The sequence below is a fragment of the Helicoverpa zea genome, chromosome 16 (assembly GCF_022581195.2).
Source record: "Helicoverpa zea isolate HzStark_Cry1AcR chromosome 16, ilHelZeax1.1, whole genome shotgun sequence".
Taxonomy (NCBI): Eukaryota; Metazoa; Arthropoda; class Insecta; order Lepidoptera; family Noctuidae; genus Helicoverpa; species Helicoverpa zea.
The window spans coordinates 1,878,127-1,903,447 of NC_061467.1; the positions used below are offsets into that span (position 1 = coordinate 1,878,127).

Here is a 25,321-nt window from a genome sequence, read left to right on the forward strand (position 1 = left end):
ACATTATTTTTTTATGTAGAAGGATATCAAGTTAAAAAAATAATAAAGATTCATTACTAGAATTTTTACAAAGAATTTTCTTTTATTTCTACTGATGTATCAGGGCTTTCAGCTTATACTGGGATAAAAAAGAATTGTAAATGATTACAATATGGCAGTTGAGACGACTCAAAAATATGTTTATATTAAACTTCAGCTTTTACGCAATTTTATTTATAGATAGAAATATGAGCGGCCTGATACAGGCCGCTCATATTTCTATAAATATTATACATAAATATTACTATTAAATTTAACTATGATAAATATATTGTCTTCGTAGCTTATAAACTTCATACAAAAGTTTAAGTTTTGCTACAATACTGAAATGTCAAACATCACAGTCACCCTACTCATGATCGATAACTTCAAAGCTGCGCGCGCGCATTGCTTTCTCCCGCTAACGCAGTCGTCCCACTTGCGCGCTATTTGAATGAGTTACGTAGAATTCGTCACCGCATCGTTACGCGCGCTCCATTTTACGTAATTAGACGTTAAGTTGTGCCTATTCGTAGAAATAAAGAGATTTCTTTGCGGAAAATGGCGACTTTTACTTTTGCTTTGGCAAAATGTTGAGGATAATTAGTTAATTCGCTTTTGTGTATTTGCTATTGTACAATGAAGTTTTCAACCGCCCGAAATAAGAAGGAGGTTTTCAATTCGACCCCGTATATATTTTTAGGGTTGAAATTATTCTCAAATGATGCCCCTATACCATCGTATTTACTTTACGCTAAATGCTATAATACATGCAAAACTAAATACAATAAGCAAAAATACAGTTCAGAATGTTCATATTTTAAAAAAAATTTGTAAATAGTATATTTTTCTTTCTTCCAATTAGTTGTAAAGAAAGTGCACTGTCTACCAAACACAAAACAAGGGAATATTGTGTAAATTGTCTTCTTCCATTAGAGTGCCCGCAGTAACACATTATGATAACGTCGAGACATTGTAAGGTCGCTCTCCGTTTCATACAGGAGATTATTGCCTTGTTTTTTATTTTTTTCTATAACATTACTAATAAATCTTTGGACACTTTCCAATTTGTACTGAAAATTGTAGTTTTAAAAAAACGGTGACATAACGTAAAATCAAAAAAGCTTTAATTATTTCAATCCAAAGAACAAAATATTTGTGAAGCCTATGATTTGTGATGTTTATCTGACACAAATGTAGTTCAAAAAGTTTAACTTTCAAATCAATGATTTGGCTCTTATACTTATTCGCTTACTGCGCGAATGTCTACCGAAAGTTATACTTAGAAAGAATAATGTTTCATAAAAACTTTTATGAAACTTTTTCTAATAAATATTTCTAAGATATGTGCGGTGTCTAGAGCAAGACTTGAGATGGCAGTATATCAAAAGTATGAATTACTGATGTGACTCAAAAACTACGCTTACACTCTCTAAACTCAAGCAAGGTTAATAATATGTATCGCTAAAACTTAAAGTCAAAATCAAAGTCAAAAGCGTTTATTGAAAGCAGGCTAGTTTTTAGCACTTTTTTGGCGTCAAAATTACAAAAGGACAGCACCCCCAAAACGAAACCATTGACCACTTCCTAGTGTTATGGCTGAAAAGAAGAAGCGGTGAAGAACAAACTTCCCAGCAACATATTTTAACACCGTTAACATATTAAAAAAGGTTTGAACTTCCAAAGATAAACAAAAGATTAGGAAATTGTGGCTTCAAGTTAATTACGGTAGGTTAAACAATTATTGGCTAGAACCCCGTTATTAGGCCCTCGGGCATTTTATTTTACTAACGGCCGACTGGGTTTTCTCAATTTTGTTAAACTTACTCCATTATTCATGTAAATATAAAGACTTGAGTTATTTATGGTAAAAAAGCCTAAATGTTTATTTTTGTTAGTATTAAGGCCAAAATTTAAGTGAAATGAAATGTAAATCAATATTATGCTCTAAAATTTTATTAGTAAACAAATTATGGACGTTAATTCTTACCAAAGGGTATTGAGTTGCCCAGGAGACAGAATTGAGGAGATCAGATAGGGTAGTCGCTTTTTGTAAAGCACTGGTACTCAACCGGTAAGACTAGAAGCCGACCCCAACATAGTTGGGAAAAGGCTAGGCAGATGATGACAAAGACTTTAGTTATTTGTGGTAAAAAGCTAGTACTGTGGTACTTATTTTTTCATATTTTTTTGTAAGTAAAACTTCTTTTTTAAATATTTAATCTAAAATTAACGTACTATAAGATACAAATCAGTGTTATACCTTAAAAGTGAGCAGTTTTATTACACAACTTTCAAACTTAATCAACAAAGTTATGGACGGTAATTCTCGCGTTTACCCCAAAGTTTTTGCAATACATGTCAACTTTCAAACGTTGGCACATCTGCCGATGCCTCTAATTAGCAGGTGTGCGCTCACTTTAATATTTTAAGCCTTTTTCGAGTTTCTTTAGCCTTTTAGGAACCCCACCTTTGGTATCCAGTTAATACTGATTAGTTTATTTGCATAAAATCTGAATTAATACGTAATGTAAAATCAAGCTTGAGATTGTATCTCTGATTATTTCAGATTGATTAAGTTATAAAAAGATCTACTTTTTAAAGTCCAAAGGTATCCGTTGTTCAGCATGTTTTCTTCTCAGAGTTCAAAATTCATTCATATTCTTTAATATATGTAGATCTCATAATTGTTTGTATAACAGGTAGCCCACATACTATTTAAATTGTTAATCTTTTTATTTATTTATTTATTTAAACTTCATGTGCTCAAAATAGTATATAAGCGGATTTATACCACAAGGCATTTTCTACCAACCTACCACCGGATTAATCGGAGTTGACACATAGTCACTATGCTTTAATAAACTTTGTTTTAAACCAGTTTCCAGTTCAGAAATACTGAAGAGCCTCTTCTTATAATCATGTTAACTAGACACCTTAACCACACACCTACAGTAACCCCATTGTACGTAACCACAAGTTAAAGTTAACTTTAACTGACCCAGTTATACGGGCCTTTCTCTCATTACTGGGGAATCGAAGCGACGACCCCTAACTACAATTTATTGCTTATATATGAGATAACGTAACTGGGTGTCCGATACAAAAGGTTGCTGAAAGTTATAGTTATTAAATATTAAATTTTGGGACCGTGGAGAATCTTTATTGTTCCTTTAATGTGAAATGGGTATCAAGATGTAATTATGGACCTAATAAATATATAAAATAATAGAAGCCTGCATGATTTATAATCATCATAATTAGCCCAGTTTTTCTCCAAATGTCTTGAAAGAGCGATTGACTATGTGACTTCTTCTACTACCATATTATGATTTCAAACGATCCTGAAAAAAATACGATTATGAAATAGAGAAAAAAATATTTTTAAATGTTCTTAATTCAATGTTTGCTTACGCTTACATACTTAAAAAGCAATTAAATATAAAACATTCATATTAAAAAGCAATGATTATAATTTATTAAAAGAAAGATAAGCTTATATGTTATGTATATAGACACATAATGTGACAATAATTACATTCATTAACTTTATCACCAAATTGTAAATCTGACAAAATAAATCACAATAGACAGATAAGAAGTTCTGCCACGTAATTGAAATTGTTTTTCATTTACCACCACAACTCGCACTTATCCAAAAAAGCCAGTAGGTATCACTGAAATCTTGATAGTGAGACAGGAGCCAATAAAATATGATTAATGTGTATATCCTGAAATGGTATAGTTATAAGTACAAACTTTCTCCACGGCGTTAGCGGCTCACCACACCCTTCAGAAGAAACCCAATAGGGTGACCATAACTCAGTGACCAAGTGAGGGACATTATTTTTTTATGTAGAAGGATATCAAGTTAAAAAAATAATAAAGATTCATTACTAGAATTTTTACAAAGAATTTTCTTTTATTTCTACTGATGTATCAGGGCTTTCAGCTTTTACTGGGATAAAAAAGAATTGTAAATGATTACAATATGGCAGTTGAGACGGCTCAAAAATATGTTTATATTAAACTTCAGCTTTTACGCAATTTTATTTATAGAAATATGACCGGCCTGATACAATTTAACTATGATAAATATATTGTCTTCGTAGCTTATAAACTTCATACAAAAGTTTAAGTTTTGCTACAATACTGAAATGTCAAACATCACAGTCACCCTACTCATGATCGATAACTTCAAAGCTGCGCGCGCGCATTGCTTTCTCCCGCTAACGCAGTCGTCCCACTTGCGCGCTATTTGAATGAGTTACGTAGAATTCGTCACCGCATCGTTACGCGCGCTCCATTTTACGTAATTAGACGTTAAGTTGTGCCGATTCGTAGAAATAAAGAGATTTCTTTGCGGAAAATGGCGACTTTTACTTTTGCTTTGGCAAAATGTTGAGGATAATTAGTTAATTCGCTTTTGTGTATTTGCTATTGTACAATGAAGTTTTCAACCGCCCGAAATAAGAAGGAGGTTTTCAATTCGACCCCGTATATATTTTTAGGGTTGAAATTATTCTCAAATGATGCCCCTATACCATCGTATTTACTTTACGCTAAATGCTATAATACATGCAAAACTAAATACAATAAGCAAAAATACAGTTCAGAATGTTCATATTTTAACAAAATTTTGTAAATAGTATATTTTTCTTTCTTCCAATTAGTTGTAAAGAAAGTGCACTGTCTACCAAACACAAAACAAGGGAATATTGTGTAAATTGTCTTCTTCCATTAGAGTGCCCGCAGTAACACATTATGATAACGTCGAGACATTGTAAGGTCGCTCTCCGTTTCATACAGCAGATTATTGCCTTGTTTTTTATTTTTTTCTATAACATTACCAATAAATCTTTGGACACTTTCCAATTTGTACTGAAAATTGTAGTTTTAAAAAAACGGTGACATAACGTAAAATATTGCTAATATTCATCTTACTATGTTTTGTATCTATGTAAATGTTTTTAGTAAGTAGGTACAAAAATAAATTCCATTTGCAAAATTACAGTTCAGAATGCTCATATTTAACAAGGTTTTGTAAATAATAAAATTTTCAAGACAATAGGATATTGTGTAAATTGTACTACATTAGAGTGTTGCCGCAGTAACACATTATGATAACGTCGAGACATTTTAAGAAAGCTCTCTGTTTCACGCAGCAGTTACATCATTTTATATTAGTCGGTTTATTTATTTTTTGTTAGAAATTGTTATTGTTGTCGTAAATCGGAATTACTTATACATATATGTATTATGTGCAGTCCAGATGATTTAGAAATATGTACATGTGAAGACTTGATAAAGAGTATCGGTTGTTTGTCACTTTTACTCAGAAAATAATGAATGGATTTAGATGAAATGAGGCATAGGTACAGGATTAGAATTCAGATAAATGTGTTGCAACAATTTGCCTTTTAAGTATATTAGTTATGTACCTCTTAAAGATCCGACATTACTTGAAGTTTCAACCGAAAATCATGGTCGTATAAAATTTAACAAAATTAGAGTTACGACGAGAGTTAAAATGTTATATTTTACGATATGCATAGAGATAATATCGCTCATAAAAACAGCATTAAGTGTGTTTACGAGATTTTTTCATTACGGTTGAATGTTCGCGACTCAACTATGTACGTAAGAGTAAACTGTAGACTAAACAGTCGGCCGATAGTCTACCCGATAGTTCGCTAACATTTTCTTTAAGGAAATATTTATTCCAAATTAAGTTTTCAGTCGGTCTGACACCAGCTAAATGCTTAATCTTTGTAATGTGCGTAGTACCATTCTTCTTCATACTGATTTATGAGCCCAAACAAACTATCGGCCGACTAAAAGTTTGCAGTGTGATCGTACTAAGGCTGTTGTTTTTGCTTGGAGTTTCGGAAAACTTGCACTGCCTTTGTTGCAAGTAGGATAAGAATATATGTAATGTTGTATGTTGGAGTTTATTCTTTGTGAGCCTTTTAGCTTACACGGCGCGCGAGATATTACTCTTGTAATGTACCATTCGAGTTTTTCATGAAGGTTCTCTTTCAGCTGAAAATGTTCAGAAATGGTTTGTAAAACCTTACTAAGCTAAATAGAACTGAATTTTTATTCAACTTTGCGTTTATTTTTATGCATATGTGATAGTTGTTTGTGGACAAAGTTTTGTATTGGCTTTCAAAGTCTGGACTTAGATATTATGAAACTTTTGTGGACATCTTTTTTAGCTCACGAAATTTTTGAACTAATGTGATTTCGATAGAAAGGTTGGGCTTTAGTTTTTGGATATAATATGAGTAAAGTACAAAAGTAATAATCTTTACCAGATAATATTATGAAGAAGATTTTTTTTATTGTTTTTTATCCTAAACTCCCCGAAATTATAGAATCGCTATGAAAGTTGCACGGGTGACATTAGCTGTATCTTCTTGGAAGTTTTTTGCAAAGTTATTTCATAAGAGATGGGCCTGTCTCTGGTAATAACTGCCACACTTCTTGACCTGAAACTCCAACACAAACGACATTATTCTCACTCACAATTATCTCAACTTTTAAAATATACAATTATTCTTACTACGCTTATAACGCACAATCTTCACAAAACACCCAAGTTTCAGAGGGTGAACCAACCCTGAAGGGATTACTCACAACTGAATAACATATAGGACAAGTGGCTGGGGAATACGGGGGTACTTGACGGTCCTTGTAGACTTGATTCGTTTAGCTACTGATTTCACATGAGACGAAAGCTTTTAGTAGTAATATGTTAAGGTGAATTCGATGACTGGTAGCGGATATTCAGACGTGAAACAGTTTTTTGATGTCTTATCTAAATTAATTGCAGATATGAGGCGTGATCTTATAACTTATGTTTTTTTTTTGGTCTGATGTTTAACTCCGAAACTGTTTTCAATTCAAATGTTAAGTACTTCTTAAATGTCCACGAAAATGCAACTTTTGTGTGCAAATATATACTTGCGTTTATACTACTATGTAGTGGACTTGCGATGACGCTTACACAATACATGTCATGATTTGTTTGCAAAAAAATGTTCTTTAATTTCAAGAGTTGCTTTGAACCGAAATAAATGAGTTGTAGACCAAAACATCGCCACATTTCTAAAAGAATACACTTCAGACCGATAAAACAGCCTATAAAAGTCTTTCTTTAACCCCCAATTCCTGCAAAGACGACCCCGAAATTCCTGAAAAATTATGAAGGTGTTTCAATAGATACCTATTTACACAATTGGGGGAAAGGTAGGATGTTTGAAAGACGGTAACCGGATGGTAGGTATAGCTGTGTCGGCCATTCGGTGCTGAATGCAAATAAAAGGGGACGCGCCAAGAAGCCTTCCGGGTCGGGCCAACATTCAGATAGGTCTTGGAATGTAACGATACAAAAAAAGGGGTGAGATAAGAGCCAATTTTTTAAAACTTTTTTATTATTTACTGATTGTTTCACCCACGTTCCGGGAGAGCCACTTCCAGCAACCGAGCAAAAAGTAGCCTTCTGTCTGTGTACCTTTCGATCAACAGAAAGAGTTACTTTCGCAATCGAAATATTAGTAAAGATGAAACTTTAATTTAATGAATGTGTCCTTTAATTAACTTGTAGTAGGTACTAAAAAGTAATAATAAAGTACTCACTTTGTTTTGTCATACCAAATGTCTTACAAAGCGAAAACCTTATGTCTTTCATCTCAATCATCAATCCACTTTGTCTCAAAAGACTATCAAACAAACTCTTCAATCGAATAACTTATAAAGATTAGATAAAACAAAGGTCTCTTTATTGTTATTTTTAGAGCACAGGAACAAAATACAGTTGACCTTTCCTCAGTCTGAAATTCAAGGGTCCCTTTGATCTAAGGTCAGAAGATACAGGGTCTGACACAAGGGCTTTGGAGTTAATTAATGCCCTAGATGCCTTTGAGGTATCGCTAGTAATGTGTTTAGCTTGGCCATCCGGTTGCCGGTATGTGGAGGTAGCTTGGTAAATTGCTGTACTATGGTTGAGAGAGATATGAGGTTTAAGTTAGGTACTGTGTTCCTTTTTTCCTGGTTCAGTGCGTTGGATTTTATGTGAATAACGTTGTCATTAATTGCAGTGAGCATCAGGTTAATTTTAATATGAGTGTATAAAAACGGAAAAAAAATGCAAAAGGCGATTATGTTAACTAATAAATGTGCAGTTTTTTAAAGTCGAAATCCAAATTCATATACCCACTAGCTGTTGACCGTGATATCCCGGGCGGTCCGGCACCCGGGTATAAGTAGTTTGTTGGTGTTTCTGATGCTCATTTTAGTAGTTTTGGCATCAAAGAGTAACAAGTAGCACAGGTATAAAAATAAAGCTGGAAAATTTGTTTGCATGAATTCGCGAAAAATTGTGTCTAGACTCTGGAAACTACTTTTGATCCGGGCGTTCTTGTGAACTTGCAGTGCTGCTTTGAAAGTATAGATATTAGTGTAAAGTTACATCAATTTATTCTGCTATCGGTACGTACCTATAGGTATTTCGGCAGAGGTCCGACCGCTGACCGTTAGCGCCGATAACTCGCGTCGCCCCGGGCTATCGATATATATTCAGCTGCGATAGTATTTAGTGCAATTATTCATGTTAAATGTGCTATATGTCTTGGGTACAGCTTGTTTGTCAAGTAAACTAATGTTGTAAATTATAAAAGTAATCTAGTACTGGACCGATCGAGCAATGTACTACTGCGTACGAGTAGTTTAAGGCTTTCTTTCAAATTGGTCGTTTCGTGTCAGTGCAGCTGCAGATAAAAAAAATGTATAAAAACTCTCTGATCTTTTCCAAAAATACAAAAAAGTTTGTTTTTCTTTAGGTATGTGAATGGGATGACTGCACCATTTTAATTGGTCGTTTGTGACTAAATATTGGGTTTTACAGTGTAGGGATAATCGATTATACATGGCGAATTGATTTAGCCACCGATTTCTAATTACTTACCTTTTTAATTTCCGTCCGGTACGTTAGGTACCTACAATAATTCAGCTTGACTCAGGATAAAAAAAACCCTCAAAAAAGTCATTGACTTTGAGCCCAGTAGCCGAAGTTTCATAATTCCCAATTGGTATTTCAGAAAAAAAAAAAACAATGTTATCGGAATCGAATCTGAGACATTAAACAATTTGCTATTATCTTGAAAAAAAAAAACTTTAACTAATAATTTTTTTTTGGTCAGAAAACCAACCAATCTTAAGTTAAAAAAATGTCATCCGAATTTTTACTGCCACAATCACAAAGGATACCAACCGCATTAACGTACATTCGAATCAAATCTAACGTCAAAATCCTAATTATCACAATATTATCCTTCATCTCTTTCAAAAAGCCATCAGAAAGTCATAACCACGCCATGTTCGTCGGTGCGGGGGGGTGGGACCGAGGTTAGGGGAGAGGGAGGAGGGGGGGGGCTGCGCATGCGCCGCGCGTTGCCAAAAATCTAGTCAAACTGGCTCGCTATAGTGCAACGCACTTCTGGATGAATGCGTGTGCGCGTCCGAGAGGTATGGAGTTGAAATAGATGGAGAAACTTTTTCGTGGGAATTCATTTTCAATTTGACGTTAAAAAAGCACTTCTGCTATAATCAGAAGGATTCGCCTGCTTCCTATGACTACTACTTTGAGCTTTGGTAAAAAGTAGCCTATGTAGCCTTACTCATTAAATTGATATTTTCATTTGGATTGGTCACAAATACCCTGATATGTGGGTAACAAATGTAAAAGAAGTAGGGTGAAATAAATACCATTTCCCGCGTAGTTATAAAATTCATTACCTGCACAATTATTTTATCTTTATCCTTATCCTTAAACGTTTGGTAAATACACAACCTGTGTTACTACAGCCAAGGTGTACTTACAATTTACTATCTTTTAAATACCTCGAAAAAATTGTGACTTCAATAAAGACTACATACCCATGAGCATAGCCATCTTGACATACCCACACAAGTCCCAAATATTTGCAAAACATACCTACTCCACGCCACTCTCTATTCGGGTCGTTAGATAGTCATACGACTCAAGTAGGTGCATCTAAAAACTGCAACTCGATTGGGAGGCTGCGACGAGGCGGGGGGAGGGAGGCCCCCAAAAAAATAAGTGTACGCCAAAATGCGCGGGCGTCGACCGGTCAATGAACTAACTTAGACCTACAGTCCTAGGTAGTAAGAATGTGGGCGTGAGGATTGTATTTTGTTTTTTTTTTCTTGTGTTTTATTAGTATGTACTTGTGTGTAGTTAGGTATTGAGGGTTTAATGACTGTGTTTTGTTTGTGTGTGTGTGTGGTGTGGAAACGATAGGGTAACATTTTGGGTAGGAGTGTTGAAGTGTAGGTACAGTTCATTGCTGCTGTGAAGTTAGCTACATACTTGTAGGCTCTGTAGGCTGCATTAGTACTTCGTGAAGACACTGGTAGTCAACATCGGAGCGGCAAAGTTATTTGATGAGAAGTGGAAATAAGAATAGAGCTGCAGTAGACCTAAGTGAGAGCTAAAGAGCAAAATGAAATCTATTGTCACTTTATGCTGGTCTTAATTTCGTAGACAAAGAAATATCATAAATATGTTATTAACTATCCCTACTTCATAAAATATCTTTTTTATATTTTATATGTCATTCGAGTCTAGAACTACGTAGACTGAAAATACACGTTTAAAAGCACATGTCCTCAATCCCACAGTTTTTCCCGCGCTTACGTGTTGAACTCCACGAGTGGGTCTGAAACGTGCGCAAGCGCAAGCTTCGGCGCGGGCAAGCGTGATAAGCACGTGGCTAGTTTTATAGTCATTTTGAGTTATGAGCATTTTGAGTTAGTGAGTCATTTTGTATTGTAAAATTATGTACAAAGTGAAGAAATAAACTATTTATTTATTTATTTATAGTTATAAAAATATTATTTGTGTTGTTTTGGTTCCCTTCTAAAAGGTCTTGCAGGTAGATTGTAATGATATAATGCGGAATAGAAGCAAAATTATTTTTATATAGGTATTACTCTATGAGTTATTTATTGCAACAAGTTTAGTTTTATTTTTATACTAATTTTAATAAGAAGTTACACGGAAGCTGTTAGTAAACCCTTTAATAAAAAAATAAAAAATAATAGTATAAGATTTTTTTTTTATATACCTAGTAATTCGGTTTAGACATTCTTGAAACTAAAACGGTTCCTTGTCCATTTGATATTTTATAACCCATTGAATATTTCAAAAACCTTTAAGCGAACGGTTTTACGTACGCTCTTAATTTAAGCACGAACCCTTATTTCAAGGCAATTAGATCAAAATCAATGTTACACATTGATATCATATTACTTTAATAAGTAATTAAAACCCCACAATGTTGCCAACACCTGGACACGCTTCATTGCCCGTCAAAAAGTTGAAATACCGAAACACTTTTTTATTTTTGTATTCAAACGCAAATCATAAAATTACCCCTCAAGTAAATTCCGACGTTATTTCGGAAGCAATAGAGTACAAAATCCGTATTTCAATCGTTATATCTGCATATATCTGAGTATGAAATGACGGGTAACCAATTTAAGTAGAACTGCCCCGCTGCCTTCAGTTCGGAAATTGTGAAACGAATTAGGGATTTTTTATGTAACGTTAGAGGTCCTTTTATTTTGGTTCGTTTGGTGTAAAGCGTGGGAGGTTGCGATAGCGATGAGTTGACCTCTAACGCTGTCCGAATCCTTATAATCGTTTAAATCCTTACGATTTTTGAGACACTTAGCGGAATAAAATCCATGAGAATTTGATTTACAGGCCTCAGTCAATGTACCTTTGGGTCACCTTTTTTGAACTAAGGATGACGCCTTCTGTAATTCGGATTTAATGTAAAGTGCACTTATTCCTGACATTTCTTCAGTCGATTATCATATTTAGGTATCATAATTTAGATAAAGTCATCATTTTCCAGTCTATGTTGGAGTTGCTTTTTACTCTTACCAGATGTAGCTGAGCAGCAGTAAATAGAGTTGACAAAGATCAACTGTCTATGTCGATGTGGCCTCCTTAGCCCCGTGACCTGATCTCGATATTCCTAGTTCTGTAACGACTGTCAAAGACGTACAATCAGCAGCCGGTACACTCAATTTTTTTCAAGCTTGCAAACCCGTTTCCTCCTATACCTTGCAGCCATAACGTGGGCGAAGGTGAACGATTTGTCAATGCGGGTCATTAGCGGGTCCAAACGAGAGGATAGTCTCTTTGTCAGTGGCCTTACGTTAGTCATTACGAATGCCATCACCATTTTCAGTAATAACAGTTGTTATTGCAGGTAAAACATGGCTGACAGCGTTTGAATGTGGTGCTTAAGTTTTTGATATATATTGTATACCAGTTTGAGGGCTACCTTATAATAATATGGTTTGCTGTTTTAGGGTTTGTGTGAATCCTGTCCAAAAGTTTAAATAAAATCTCAATAATATCCATAGTGACAGAAAGCTTTGAGAGTCTTGTCTAAATGAACAATAACTTATGCATTATTGAGGCCTGTTATAAAGGCTTTTCTTACTTTAGATACGCTAGGCAATTCATATTACTTCGATGAATCTGATGTCCGAGTCTATCGATTTATCACCCTAATTTAAATAAACAGTTTTGAGTTTGAGTAAGCAAAGATAAGTTATTGAAATCCGATTTACTATTTTAGAACAACATGATATTGCAAGGTCATTTATCCTTATTTTCTCTTGTAATTCCAGTTGAAGTCTCCAACGGAAGAGAGTACCGGTACCGATGGCGGGGAGGCTCCGGCTGCCAACGGCTCCATCTTCACCATGACCTTGAAGAACAACCATCTCATTGTGGAAACTGAGGAGAGGAATGTAAGTATTTATAATTGATTTAATCTTTTACATTAAGGCAACAATAGCCCACAGATATACCTTAAAAACGAACATAATATGTATATGTTATATAACACAAAAAGATTATATGATACTGTATTGAAAGATAATAATTACAAATTATTGGGAAGAAGGAATACCAAAAAAAAAAGAGAAGAGAAAGGAATAAAAAAATAAGGAAAGTAGATGACGCTTGATCATTCAATTGTTTTATTGAGAACGAAATGCAATAGTATGTAAGGCGATTATCACACTGCCCCGCATGATGCAGCGTAGTGCGTGGATGCGTTTTTTTCCGTTGTATGGAAATATCTCCGTTTGTATGGAAAACACGTATAGTCCAACACACTGAAAATGCATCCACGCGCGTTCATGCGGATCACGCACATACATGCGGAGAAACACGCACCCCCGCGCGTAGGTGCGGGGCGAGCCGCAAGGTATGGCACACTGAATCCCGCAATGCCGCGCGTGATTTTGAATGGGCGTGACGTGTATATTTGAAAATGGAACTCGCTGTGCGTGAATTTACAAAACGCACCTACGCGCGTGAGTGCGTGAAAAACCCGCACGATGATGCAGATCTGCACTCCCGCAGGAACGCGCGTAGGTGCGTCGACACGCAAGATGCAGCGTGATGCGGGGCAGTGTGAAGATCACCTAAGACAATGGGAAATAAATGGAGTTTACCTTAGATGGATGAATAAAAGACGTTTGCGAACAATTTGGGTTAGAGACTTGTAATCTCATTCTTTATGCGGTAAAAAGTCCCTCTTACTGATTTCAGACAAAGGGACTATTGGTCCTTTTACCATCAAATCATATGCATGAAAGCGTCGATTCGTAGAACAATATCCCAAACTATCGAACTAGTTCGGTTTGGGTAGTTACGAAGTTTGCGTACACATGCATTCTGGAGCAAATCGCCTGCAGGCGAACTTTGCACAAATTCCCGACACTGTCAGACAGTTTTTCGGGCATTGCGTTGATGTGTCCAAACGTGGTGGTTAGAACTTTTTCTTAGTTTAGATATCGTATTAGATATAATGTTGGCAGAAAGATTTTAATATAGGAAGCTTGGCTATGAAAAGCTTGGCATAAAACTGACAATAGCTTTACCATTTACAATGAACTCTCATTTAAATATGCTTATTTCTTGTTTTTTCAGGACATAACTAAAAACGGTCGAGAAACCAAAATGAAGTATTCACCTGACAATGATGGCATCTTCGTTGTAGAGGTTCAGCAGTCAGCGGCTTACAGACCCAACAAGAACATCCAAAACTCTCCACAGCATGATCCTCAAATCTCCACCAACCAGGCCCTCATACACCGCGTTCCTGATGAATTGGACAAGAAGATAGAAGAAGACAGTGAAAGAAGCAGCGAGAAGTTTGAAAGAGATAAGGCACTAGCTTTATCTAGTACGGGACTTTCAATTTCAGACCTTAGCATGTCATCCATTGGTTCCCATAACGTCAGCTATTCTTACAGCAGTCAGATGGGCTACGAACAAGGTCCATTTGGATATCCCGTGTACGTTGGCTATGATACATCTAAAGACGATATGCCAGAAGGTATAGTTAACGATAATTCCCAAGAACCTTTGATTACCAAAACGCCAACTGACCCTGATAAGCCTGTAGTAACCGCAGCCATTTTTAAGCAAGATTCCATTATAGGTAGCGAAGCGCTGCAAGGACCAGGCTACTGTATCGAAGGCTCAACTGACGGACCGTTGCTATCAGATGTTCAAGCGAGAGAATACAGCTTACAGCACCTTCACGACCAGAAAAAAATGGAGAACGGTGTAGCAGTTCCTGTGGCAGAGAAAGTGGAAGGTTTAAAATCGTTAAATCGAGCTGACAGTCTTCCAGTGCGGTTAGAAGAAGATGAAGTTGAAAAAGTACCGATGGAAACTATCAAAGAAGACGACGGCTCTGGCAAAGATGTTTTGAAATGTAAGAGAGGGTCATTGCCGATTATAAAGACGGATATGTACGAATCAGTGAAGGACGTGATTTTACCTTCGGGGTCTCCGAAGTTTGAGAAGCTGATGAATGAGACGTCGCCGGGGGATGGAGCATACGACTCGCCTCCAATGATCACGATCACAGAGGAGAGTGAATCCAGCAAGTCTGATGGCACGAGTTAATTTTAGCGCTCGTTTTTATGTATATAGTATGTTTCAGGTTGTTTTTAATGTGTTGAAGTGCGGTGTCGGGGAACGCGATAAGAAACCAGATTTTTTTATCATTTTATTCATGACAATTCTTTGACTTTTTGATTGACTTGATTGTTATAACACATTTTTCTTCTTATATCTTTCTGATCTTCACCTGACCTGGTATTATCTTCCCCATCGACACCGTGTATCCTAGTAAATAATTTTGTAAAATCTATTAATGTAGTCGTAAGCTTGGAGTCACCTCGTTTCATTGCGTTCAGGTTCTGCCACTAGTTACCCTGACCGTTCTGTGTGTCGCTCCGTAGGTGAATTTGTATAAATTAGATTATTGCTGGCATATTTGGATGATATATTTTGTGAAGGTTAGGGGATGGCTCTTGAAGGTCAACGAATAAAGATATTTCAAGTATACAGAAAATATTGTGATTAGCATCAAATATTGTAAAGGGATCTGGGAGAAGAAGGGAACTGAGTTAGCCAATTGGTGGTAAATATGATGTAATGGCTAAGCTTGATGGCGATTTTGGAAGACAGGAGGAATACAGGTGGTGGGCTATTGAAATGTTAGACATTTTTATGGGAAGTCTCAATTACTGCTATAAGGTCGATATCAGAATTAGTATCGCTTCTTAATTCTTTTCTAGGAATATTTCATCGGTACCCGTAAGTTTCGGTATCGGCTTTATAGTGTTAATTGATGACAGTTGTATTGTTTTTGATGTTGATATGTCATTTAAATATACCGGTATTTAGGGGTTAAGGATGAACTTTGAAACTTGAGATCAGATTCGTTGATGGTTAAAAGTTGACAGTTGAATTCAAATTAGTGATCCAGCTGCTTTTAACAGTATTGTTGCTAAAACACTTGAAACTGTAAATTCTATAAAAGATTTTAGGCAATTATTTTGATCATTTTACCAAGTGACTTTGACTGGGGTCAAGAGTTAATGTAGTCTGAGTTTTATTGTGTTTTTGACTTCAACTTCATCATGTAACCATTGGGTCTGTGGTGCAAGGCTGTCGTTTCCATGATATGTACATTTCTGTTCTTCATCGTTGTGGCCAAATAGATGTATGTATAGACTAAGTGATAGTGGGGGAATGTTGACAGGGCTATCATTTATAATGTCATTTCTATCAAATCTGTCTTGAGGAAAGAAAACTATGGAAGGCATGTTTTATGTGGAAGGTATTTATTTCCAGGGTATGACGATAATTTCCTTGGTATGTTTTCGAGCTAATTATTACCTAGTTTACTCTTAATTTAATTTGTAATTCGAAGGAATAGTGTAGGTTAAATGGAAATTACTGAGCTCAAGAGGTCTTTGCCTAAATTTTATCCTATCCTATTTTGAAATAATGGTTGAATAACATAAATTATTATATACTGTGTGATACAGATGACCCTGTCAACATTTAAGTTCTGCATTTACACCAAATTTCGCTACTAACTAGTTTAAGATACTTATTGTTAAAAAGTATTTATAAAATTAAGGAATTGATTCCAGTATTCGAAGCTCTTTTAATTTGTATTCATATAGTTTATAAATAAAATATTATTTGTTAGTTATTAGGTATGATAAAGTTAGTTTTGCTCAGTTTTTGAAATTATTTTTAAAGTTGTGATAGAATTTATAGATATTATGAAAACTAATGTTTTTGTCATAAAGGTTTCTGTCGAATAAAGTGTAATGAAAGTCAACTGATTTTAACACAACAAATTCACGTGTATTTTATAGATTTTATTTTTAACAACATAACATAATAAGAATTTATAAAATACAAATATAAAGTTAAGGCATTAATACCTTCCCGAACACAAGTTTACAATACGAATGTTACGGAGTTACACTACAGTCGACAGATGTCTTTATCTATATTTAGTTTGAGCGTTAGTGCCGTCCGCGAGACAAACGAAATGTTTACGTGCCAAATCAACCTTTATGAAGAGAAAACCTGTATTAAACTATACAGTTTTACGGATTTTTAAACTGGTTTTAAAGAAAAATGTAATTTTGATTTTAAGGATTGAACGCGTTCTAATGTCATTTGAGCATCTTTGGCAGTCTGACAGGCAGTCGTTCCTTGTGAAATACTGGTATATACTCATCTGCATCCCAACATAGTTCAGAAAAGGCTAGGCAGACCTTAAATAAAAATACAAGTTCAGAAAATTATCTTTGGTTCTTTTTGCTCGGAAAATCCGTAAAGCTATAGTAGTATAATAAAATGGAATATTCGCGTAAATTGATTATGAATTAAAGAAATTATGATTTCGTTGTAGGCTAGTTCAAAAGCTAAGAGTTTGAGAAATATAAATTAGCATGTAAGTGATAATTATTGTATGTAAATGAATTTAGTTTGCATTAATGATTTTAATATTTTATTTGAAGTTACTTTTATAAAATAAATTTAAAGTGATTTGCGGAATTTGGCGGTTTTTTTACCTTTTGAATTTAGTTATTAGGCGATTATCACACTGCCCCGCATGATGCAGCTTAGGCGATTATCACACTGCCCCGCATGATGCAGCGTAGTGCGTGGATGCGTTTTTTTCCGTTGTATGGAAATAGGCGATTATCACACTGCCCCGCATGATGCAGCGTAGTGCGTGGATGCGTTTTTTTCCGTTGTATGGAAATATCTCCGTTTGTATGGAAAACACGCATAGTCCAACACACTGAAAATGCATCCACGCGCGTTCATGCGGATCACGCACATACATGCGGAGAAACACGCATCCCCGCGCGTAGGTGCGGGGCGAGACGCAAGGTATGGCACACTGAATCCCGCAATGCCGCGCGTGATTTTGAATGGGCGTGACGTGTATATTTGAAAATGGAACTCGCTGTGCGTGAATTTACAAAACGCACCTACGCGCGTGAGTGCGTGAAAAACCCGCACGATGATGCAGATCTGCACTCCCGCAGGAACGCGCGTAGGTGCGTCGACACGCAAGATGCAGCGTGATGCGGGGCAGTGTGAAGATCACCGTAGTGCGTGGATGCGTTGTTTTCCGTTGTACGGAAATATCTCCGTTTGTATGGAAAACACGCATAGTCCAACACACTGAAAATGCATCCACGCGCGTTCATGCGGATCAAGCACATACATGCGGAGAAACACGCACCCCCGCGCGTAGGTGCGGGGCGAGACGCAAGGTATGGCACACTGCATCCCGCATTGCCGCGCGTGATTTTGAATGGGCGTGACGTGTATATTTGAAAATGGAAGCCGCCGTGCGTGAATCTACTAAACGCACCTACGCGCGTGAGTGCGCAAAAAACCCGCACGATGATGCAGATCTGCACTCCCGCAGGAACGCGCGTAGGTGCGTCGACACGCAAGATGCAGCGTGATGCGGGGCAGTGTGAAGATCACCTTACCCACACAGTTCAATATATAGAAACACAGACACAAATTTTCAAAACCACTTTTAGGAGTTAGTACAGGAAAAAATACATAGATGGCGCTACTGCGTATAGGCAAGAGTACACTAAAGTTTAATAAAATGCCATCTATCGGGTGGTGTGTGAACTAACAAAAGCTTGACTATCGTAGTAATGGAGTTTGTTTTCTTTTTATCAAAATGTACGTGGGTGATTTTGTGTTTGAGTTTTCCCGTGAGTGAAAAGTGCCAGGAAATCTATGAAGATGGCGGTTCTTTATATTTTCAGTATGTTAAGTTCACGCTTTTCAATGTGTATGGAGTAAGCAGTTTTAGTAAACTAAACTGAGCATAAGAAAAGGACAACATAAAACTTTTCACATGGCTCTAGAAGTCAACCACTATCCCTAAATCATATACCTACCGGGGTTTTTTGCGAAGCAATAAGAAAGTGTAGTTAGGTTCTGAAAGTGCCAGGAGTTTTGATAATTCTTATTTGGAATATTGTTCCTGTATTTACTTACTTACTAAGTAAGGCAGGGTAATAAAACTGCCACTCAAGACCGCATAACTGTGCGATTCCATAGAGAGTCTTGTTAGTAACTCTCTTCTCTTCTTCTTTTTTCTTATCTAGCAGTCTATCTTATCATACAAGTAGGACGGCTCTTTGTATTTAACAACTCCGAGGGTAGGCAAGCCAAGTACAACTTACGACGTGAGTTAATTGTAATTATGGAGTTTTTGTTTATTATATATGGATCTACTGTTGTGTTGTGTTGTGTGAACTTTCTATATTTTACCACTAGCTGTTTTCCGTCGTGTCACCTGTGACGAGAAAAAGTTTAGTAGTTTCGGAGCCTTTTGGGTACAAACAAGAAATGATTCATTTTATATAATATCAGTTTAGATCAATCCCATATTAGATATCATTTTTGATTCAGATCTTATTTTTTATTTGGGTTCGTTTTAATTACCACTGTTTAATTAATTTGCCGACTCGTACACGTACATGTTATTCGTCCGTGATCAAAATGTGTTCGAACAATTTTGTCATTTTCGACATAAATACAGTTCAGTCCAGCTCTATTACCTACTAACTACTTGCTTGAGAAGCTATAAAAGAAACAAAGTTCTCTGATTTATGACTAACTTCATTACCATTTTTCGAAGCTCAACCTACAGCTACGGTAATATAATTATAATGTGTTAAACTTTCACGTTTGCAAAATAAAGGAGATTAATGTTATTCCGCCGCAATATAACAGGAAGTACCTTCCGAAAATAAATTATAAAAAAATACATGGCGGTTATTTATACCCGCGCGTATGTTTGAAATACCCCTCGTTTCACTACGTACATTTTTATTCCCCTGGACCGCAGCAAGCGGGAAATAGGTCAAACAACCGCCGTGCGCTCAAACACGGAAAAATTTAAACTGATAAAAAGACATTAGCCCCGTCACAAACATCACAACTACCCTCATCTCGCCGCTATTGATTCACTGCGGATAATTGAGTACACGCGTGTCACCCCCTCCACACGACTCCCTGCCCCCCTCATCACCCCCCACACACACGCGTCGCACCTCATTTGATTACAACAGAAAAAGCGGCGAAAAATCGAGTAGATGCGATGCAGTAATCTACCCGTTGCCATAGCAACCGATATTAACGCGAGGGGGGTACATCACATAAATAGATTCCCACATAAGTCCGATTCCACACACGCGCCCCCACTCACCCCCTACATTTTTGTACAGTGTTAAAATGCCTAAAACCACCCCTCCCGAGTTTAAAAATGCCGCGCGGGCCTTGACGCAGATTAGCTAAAACTACGTATTTTTTACCCCACCGAGAGGGATCTGTTTTCTCTTTTGCCCCCTTGCTAACTACCGAAATGTGGGGGGAGGGGGTACGGGGTCGAGGGTACGGAAAACTTTGTGTTTTAAATATGTCCGAAGGCACGCATTAAAACCGTTTGCGAAATACGAATCATTAGTGTGTTGTTTTACCCTTTCGTCGTTTTATATTTTTGTTTCGCGTTACACTTTTATTTTGGGATGGTGCCTGGATTAGCAGGTTAAGGGTTGGGGTAATAGAGGTTTTAGAGACTAAGATATATGGATATTTAGACATACATAGGAGTACTAGTCCTAGACTAACTTACAAAAGTATTAAAGGAGGTTCTTAGTATTTTAGATGCCTTACGTGATAAGAAACAGTCGAGACATTATTTCACATTCATTTTCGAAGTGAAATACGTCATACTTCAGTAAACCCATTAAAAATATGACGTAGAGACATGCTTTCTTGATTTAACATTTCTTACAAGTAAAGAACATTTTGGACTGCGATAGGCTGATGATGATGATGATGATGATGAAAGAACATTTTCTGGATACGAAGATTTCCGAAAAAAAACCTTTGCATTAAATATCTTCTATTCTCCACCTGTGGAACACCTATTCAGTACTTACTATTTAGTAGCTGATTAACTACATAAACTAGAACTAAAATGGTCAGTAATAATTTACTAAAAGCCGACTATTTGTTTTCCGCGGTTCCGCTTGCATCCTCAGGGAACTATTACATGCACTCGGATAAAAACTATTCTAATAAACTAGCTATAAACTACGCCTGTTGTTTAAATGCTATTTCTATGTGCATGTAACAAACATACAATCATTATTATCATTTGAATATATTTGGCAGTCGTTACGGGTAGACTGTGGTAGACCAAAGAAGTCTGACAATCAGTCTTATCAAGGGATATTAAGGTGCCCGGGTAACTGTGTTGAGGAGGTCAGAAAGGGCAGTCGCTCCTTGTAAAACACTAGTACTCAGTTGCGTGCGATTAGACTGGAAGCCGACCCCAAAATAGTTGGGAAAAAGCTAGGCAGATGATGATACAAGGATTATTGTGGCTGTATTATGTGGTTGGTAACACCACAAATTGTTTAGTTTGTCTTCATAGTTGAGTAAAGCTGGTCTCAAGTGAACCGCAATTCTGAGGGCGTCGTCACAGCTTCCCCTCAGATTGACGGGGTGATAAACAATAGCTTGAATGGCGTTGATAGCTAATACACCGTGTTCTATATAAGATCAAATGTTCTATTAGTGAATGTGCAAATATATTCATACTAAAATGTTTGTCAATGTGTGATAATTTCCAGTTTATTTTTATTTCTAAAAGTGTTGATTTCAAACTTTGCATAATGATTAAGTTAGATTTTAATAGCAAAGTATCTAGAGGATACTCTTCAGACTACAAACGGGTTAACATGTGGCCTACATTTTTCCTACCCGACGGACTTTATTGTAGATAAAGTTTGCAACTGCAAATAAAATTTGGCAGATTAAAGACGAAATAAAAATATAAATCTATGGCTACTTAAGTCTGCAGTTTGTGCTCAACTAAACATCATATACAAAATAGTAGTAGCTCAAAAGTATTCACTTCCCAAATCAAAATACCATCCAACTTCCTACCCTCATCCTATCACGTTTATAGTTGCCAATTTTTCCTCTCTACCCTAATGCATCATTCCGTATAACCTCTAATTAGAAACTGCACGGCTGTGATAAATTATTTTCAATCGGGAGTGCCACCCCGGGTTAAAAAACCAGGGTTGTTGTACCCTCTCGCATTTAAAATGTCGCCCGGTACGTCACGATTAGCTAACACTTTTGTGTTTCTGTCTCGTTTGCGCAGTTTTTTGGGTAGTTAAAATATTGAACGTGGAAGAAAAAGTGTGGGATTTAAAGCACAGGATTTTTGTGATGTTAAATATATAAGTATATTTTATTTCTATATATAAAGTAGAAAATAAGAAAGGCACAAGTAATATAAAGCAATAAATTAGTGTAGTTTAAACCCAAAAATATGAATAAATGAGTTATGTTATTTTTTCCAGTGAAATGTTGTTAGTTTCCATTCAGGCTGTGTAATGAAGTATTTTCTAGGTCCCTGACTAAAAAAAACCTCATTTAGTCTCCTAGACCTAATATAAATAAGAAAATGTTTGTTCTTGAAGTTCATACATGTCTAACCCTCCAAGAACATTACGTTTTTTACATCATACCTAGTTACTATAAAAGTGTACCAATAAAAACACACCATGAAGCACTTCCCTTTCCGGCCACGTTTACAAAAACTATCAATACTTCAAATTGATAGCATGGCTGTCCATAAAATTCCCCCTAACCTACATTCTTCCTTTTCCATAAATATTAGTATTCCGTCCACATTGTCTACCAAAAGAATAAAGTTAGAATTATTTAAAAATGGAATCCGAATGTTTTATATTTTGTAAAAATTTCTTAAGAAAAGAAGATTTTAAGAAGAGTTTGTAAGCTTTTTAGCTAATCGGAGAACAAATACTAAATAAATTGGGCTTATATTCATCACAAGAATTAAATGCATAAGTTTATATAATGACTTGATAGGGGAAAATCATTTTACTATACTTATTTTTAAATTAGCAGGACTCGTAATTTATTTGTAATTCATGTAACTAGACTCTTAAACTACAAAAAATACAACTCCACAGTAACACATGTAAAAATATCTACAATTCCATATTCTATTCCAACCAAAAAATACAAAATGCTCGATTTAACGAGAGCAAACAGGCAATTTAGAAAAAATAAACGCTACACATTACAACGAACATACCGTCCTACAGGGCTGGCATTCGCTAATATAACAAGCCTTTGGAAATATTTGGCATTTTCTAAAAGTTATGCCTATGTCGTTAGCGGTATGTTCAACACAATTTTCGGGTTAGATTTAATTATGTGAGCTATTAATAAAATCTGTTTATTTTGTTGTTTAAAACACTAGCGGTTTCACCCGTATTCGGTGGGAACCATTCGCGTACTTAGATATAGTTAATAGCTTCCCTCGTTAAATGGGCTATCTAACACTGGCAGAATTTTTCAAATCAGACGTTCATTTTCAGTTTTTCTATGATTCTACATTTTGGCTTTAACTTGGCGCTATTGTAGAGTTTCCACACACTGAAGACTAAACTGTATTCTGATAGTTGGCTGACAGTATGTAGGTAATCGTGAATCCGATCATAGCTTTTAGTCGGTCTGATGTCGGCCGGATACCTCAGTATCTACCAAGCCTTTTCCCAACTATGTTCGTTTCGGCTTCCAGTTTAACCGGATGCTGTTGAGTACCAGTATTTTACATGAAGAGATTATCTATCACACCTTCTCTAACCAGCTACTGACGTAATAATTGCCAAAGATGATCCAATGAGATCCGATGACAACTTATCGTGCCTTCCAAAACACCGCCGGCCGCATACCTGATCCCTGTTATTTTTATTTTCTTGTTTTTGAGTACCTAAAAATGTTTGCAAGATAAGTATTTGCTTAATAAATTCATAGGACATGCATCATGTTAATTTAGAACCGGTTTTTACAATGCAGCCGTTATATGGTTTCCACTCACGTTTATTTTGGGTTTTTCCGACTACTGTCTAACTTGAACTAAGTATATTAGTCATTTAGTCATAAACTTAAGGTATAACGCTGCTATTAAGTTATTACTTAGCTATAGCGAAGGTTTTGATAAAGTTGTGCAATACCTACTTTGTGTTAAAATTGTATACTAAGGCTTTTTTTCTTTTCAAACCAGATTTCTCTCATAAAACCATCATAACAGGTCCTGAAGCCAAGCTTTGTTATGTTCTAGGACTGTTTACCAGCCTCATTTCATTACCTAACACTACCATAATTACCTACTTATACCTATAACAGTTTTGTACCTCTAAAAATTAATGCTAACAAAAATGAAACAAACCTTTTTGACTCACGCTAAATAACTAGGTACACGATAAGATCTAATTACCACACGTTACACAAATAAAATGAGCCTAAAAACATTATTTAACATTTTAGACACTTTCTATTTCAGTACAAACCCTGGTCAGAAAGTACCTTTATTATTTTGCAATTTATTAGTTGCGGCTCTGCCTACCCCCAGTTAATTCCTACAGGAGATCTCTATGCGCGTTTTATTTCCAAACGATTTTAGATAGGGGTTGGTTCGCATATCTAGTGGATGGTGCAAAGATAAAGTGGAAAGCGATTTGGGTTAGATTTTTAGGTTGTGGTTTTTGAGTGCCATATCATATTGTTCAAAAGCTAAACGCGTTAAATACGACAACCTACGTGCGCGCTACTCTATGTTAGATGGCGTTAAATATCTAACATGTAGAATCAGATATAAAGACAAATACCAGAAAATCTAAAGAAAAAAACTAGGAAAATATAATAAAAGTACCTAAACGTTTCTTCGTACTCAGGAACGTGTATCAAATTATCTCAAAACTTATTTGTGTAGGTGTGGTTGAAAATTAACGAATGAAGCGAAGCATATCATAATGAAACCTGAACTTTCAGGCTTTTAGAGCCTCAAAGCCTAAAATGGGCAAGCGTGGCAAATTTATTCCATCTCTGCAATAAAACATGGACTACCCTGTAACACAAAATTATAAAAAAAAAAACCGGCCAAGTGCTAGTCGGACTCGCGCACGTAGGGTTCCGTACCATTCAAACTAATATTCTATATATAATTATGGATATCGAGCAAAAATAAGCAAAAAAATCACATTTGTTGTATGGGAACCCCCCGAAATATTTATTGTATTCTGGTTTTCAGTATTTGTTGTTATAGCGCCAACAGAAATACATCATCTGTGAAGATTTCAACTCTCTAACTATCACGGTTCATGAGATACAGCCTGGTAACAGACGGACGGGCGGATAGAGGAGCGAAAACAATAAGGTCCCGTTTTACCCTTTGGGTACGGAACCCTAAAAAACGCTGATCATGAT

General features: G+C 36.1%; 1 protein-coding gene across 1 annotated transcript in view; it reads left to right on the forward strand.

The window, feature by feature from the left end:
• Positions 1 to 17,505, forward strand: part of LOC124637440 — an 80,963-nt gene extending 63,458 nt beyond the window's left edge. The window contains exons 5-6 of the mRNA XM_047173928.1: positions 12,751 to 12,873; positions 14,063 to 17,505. Coding sequence (XP_047029884.1) covers positions 12,751 to 12,873; positions 14,063 to 15,049 — 1,110 coding nt within the window. The 3' untranslated portion in view covers positions 15,050 to 17,505. The remainder of the gene's footprint in view (positions 1 to 12,750; positions 12,874 to 14,062) is intronic.
• Positions 17,506 to 25,321: the final 7,816 nt, after the last annotated feature.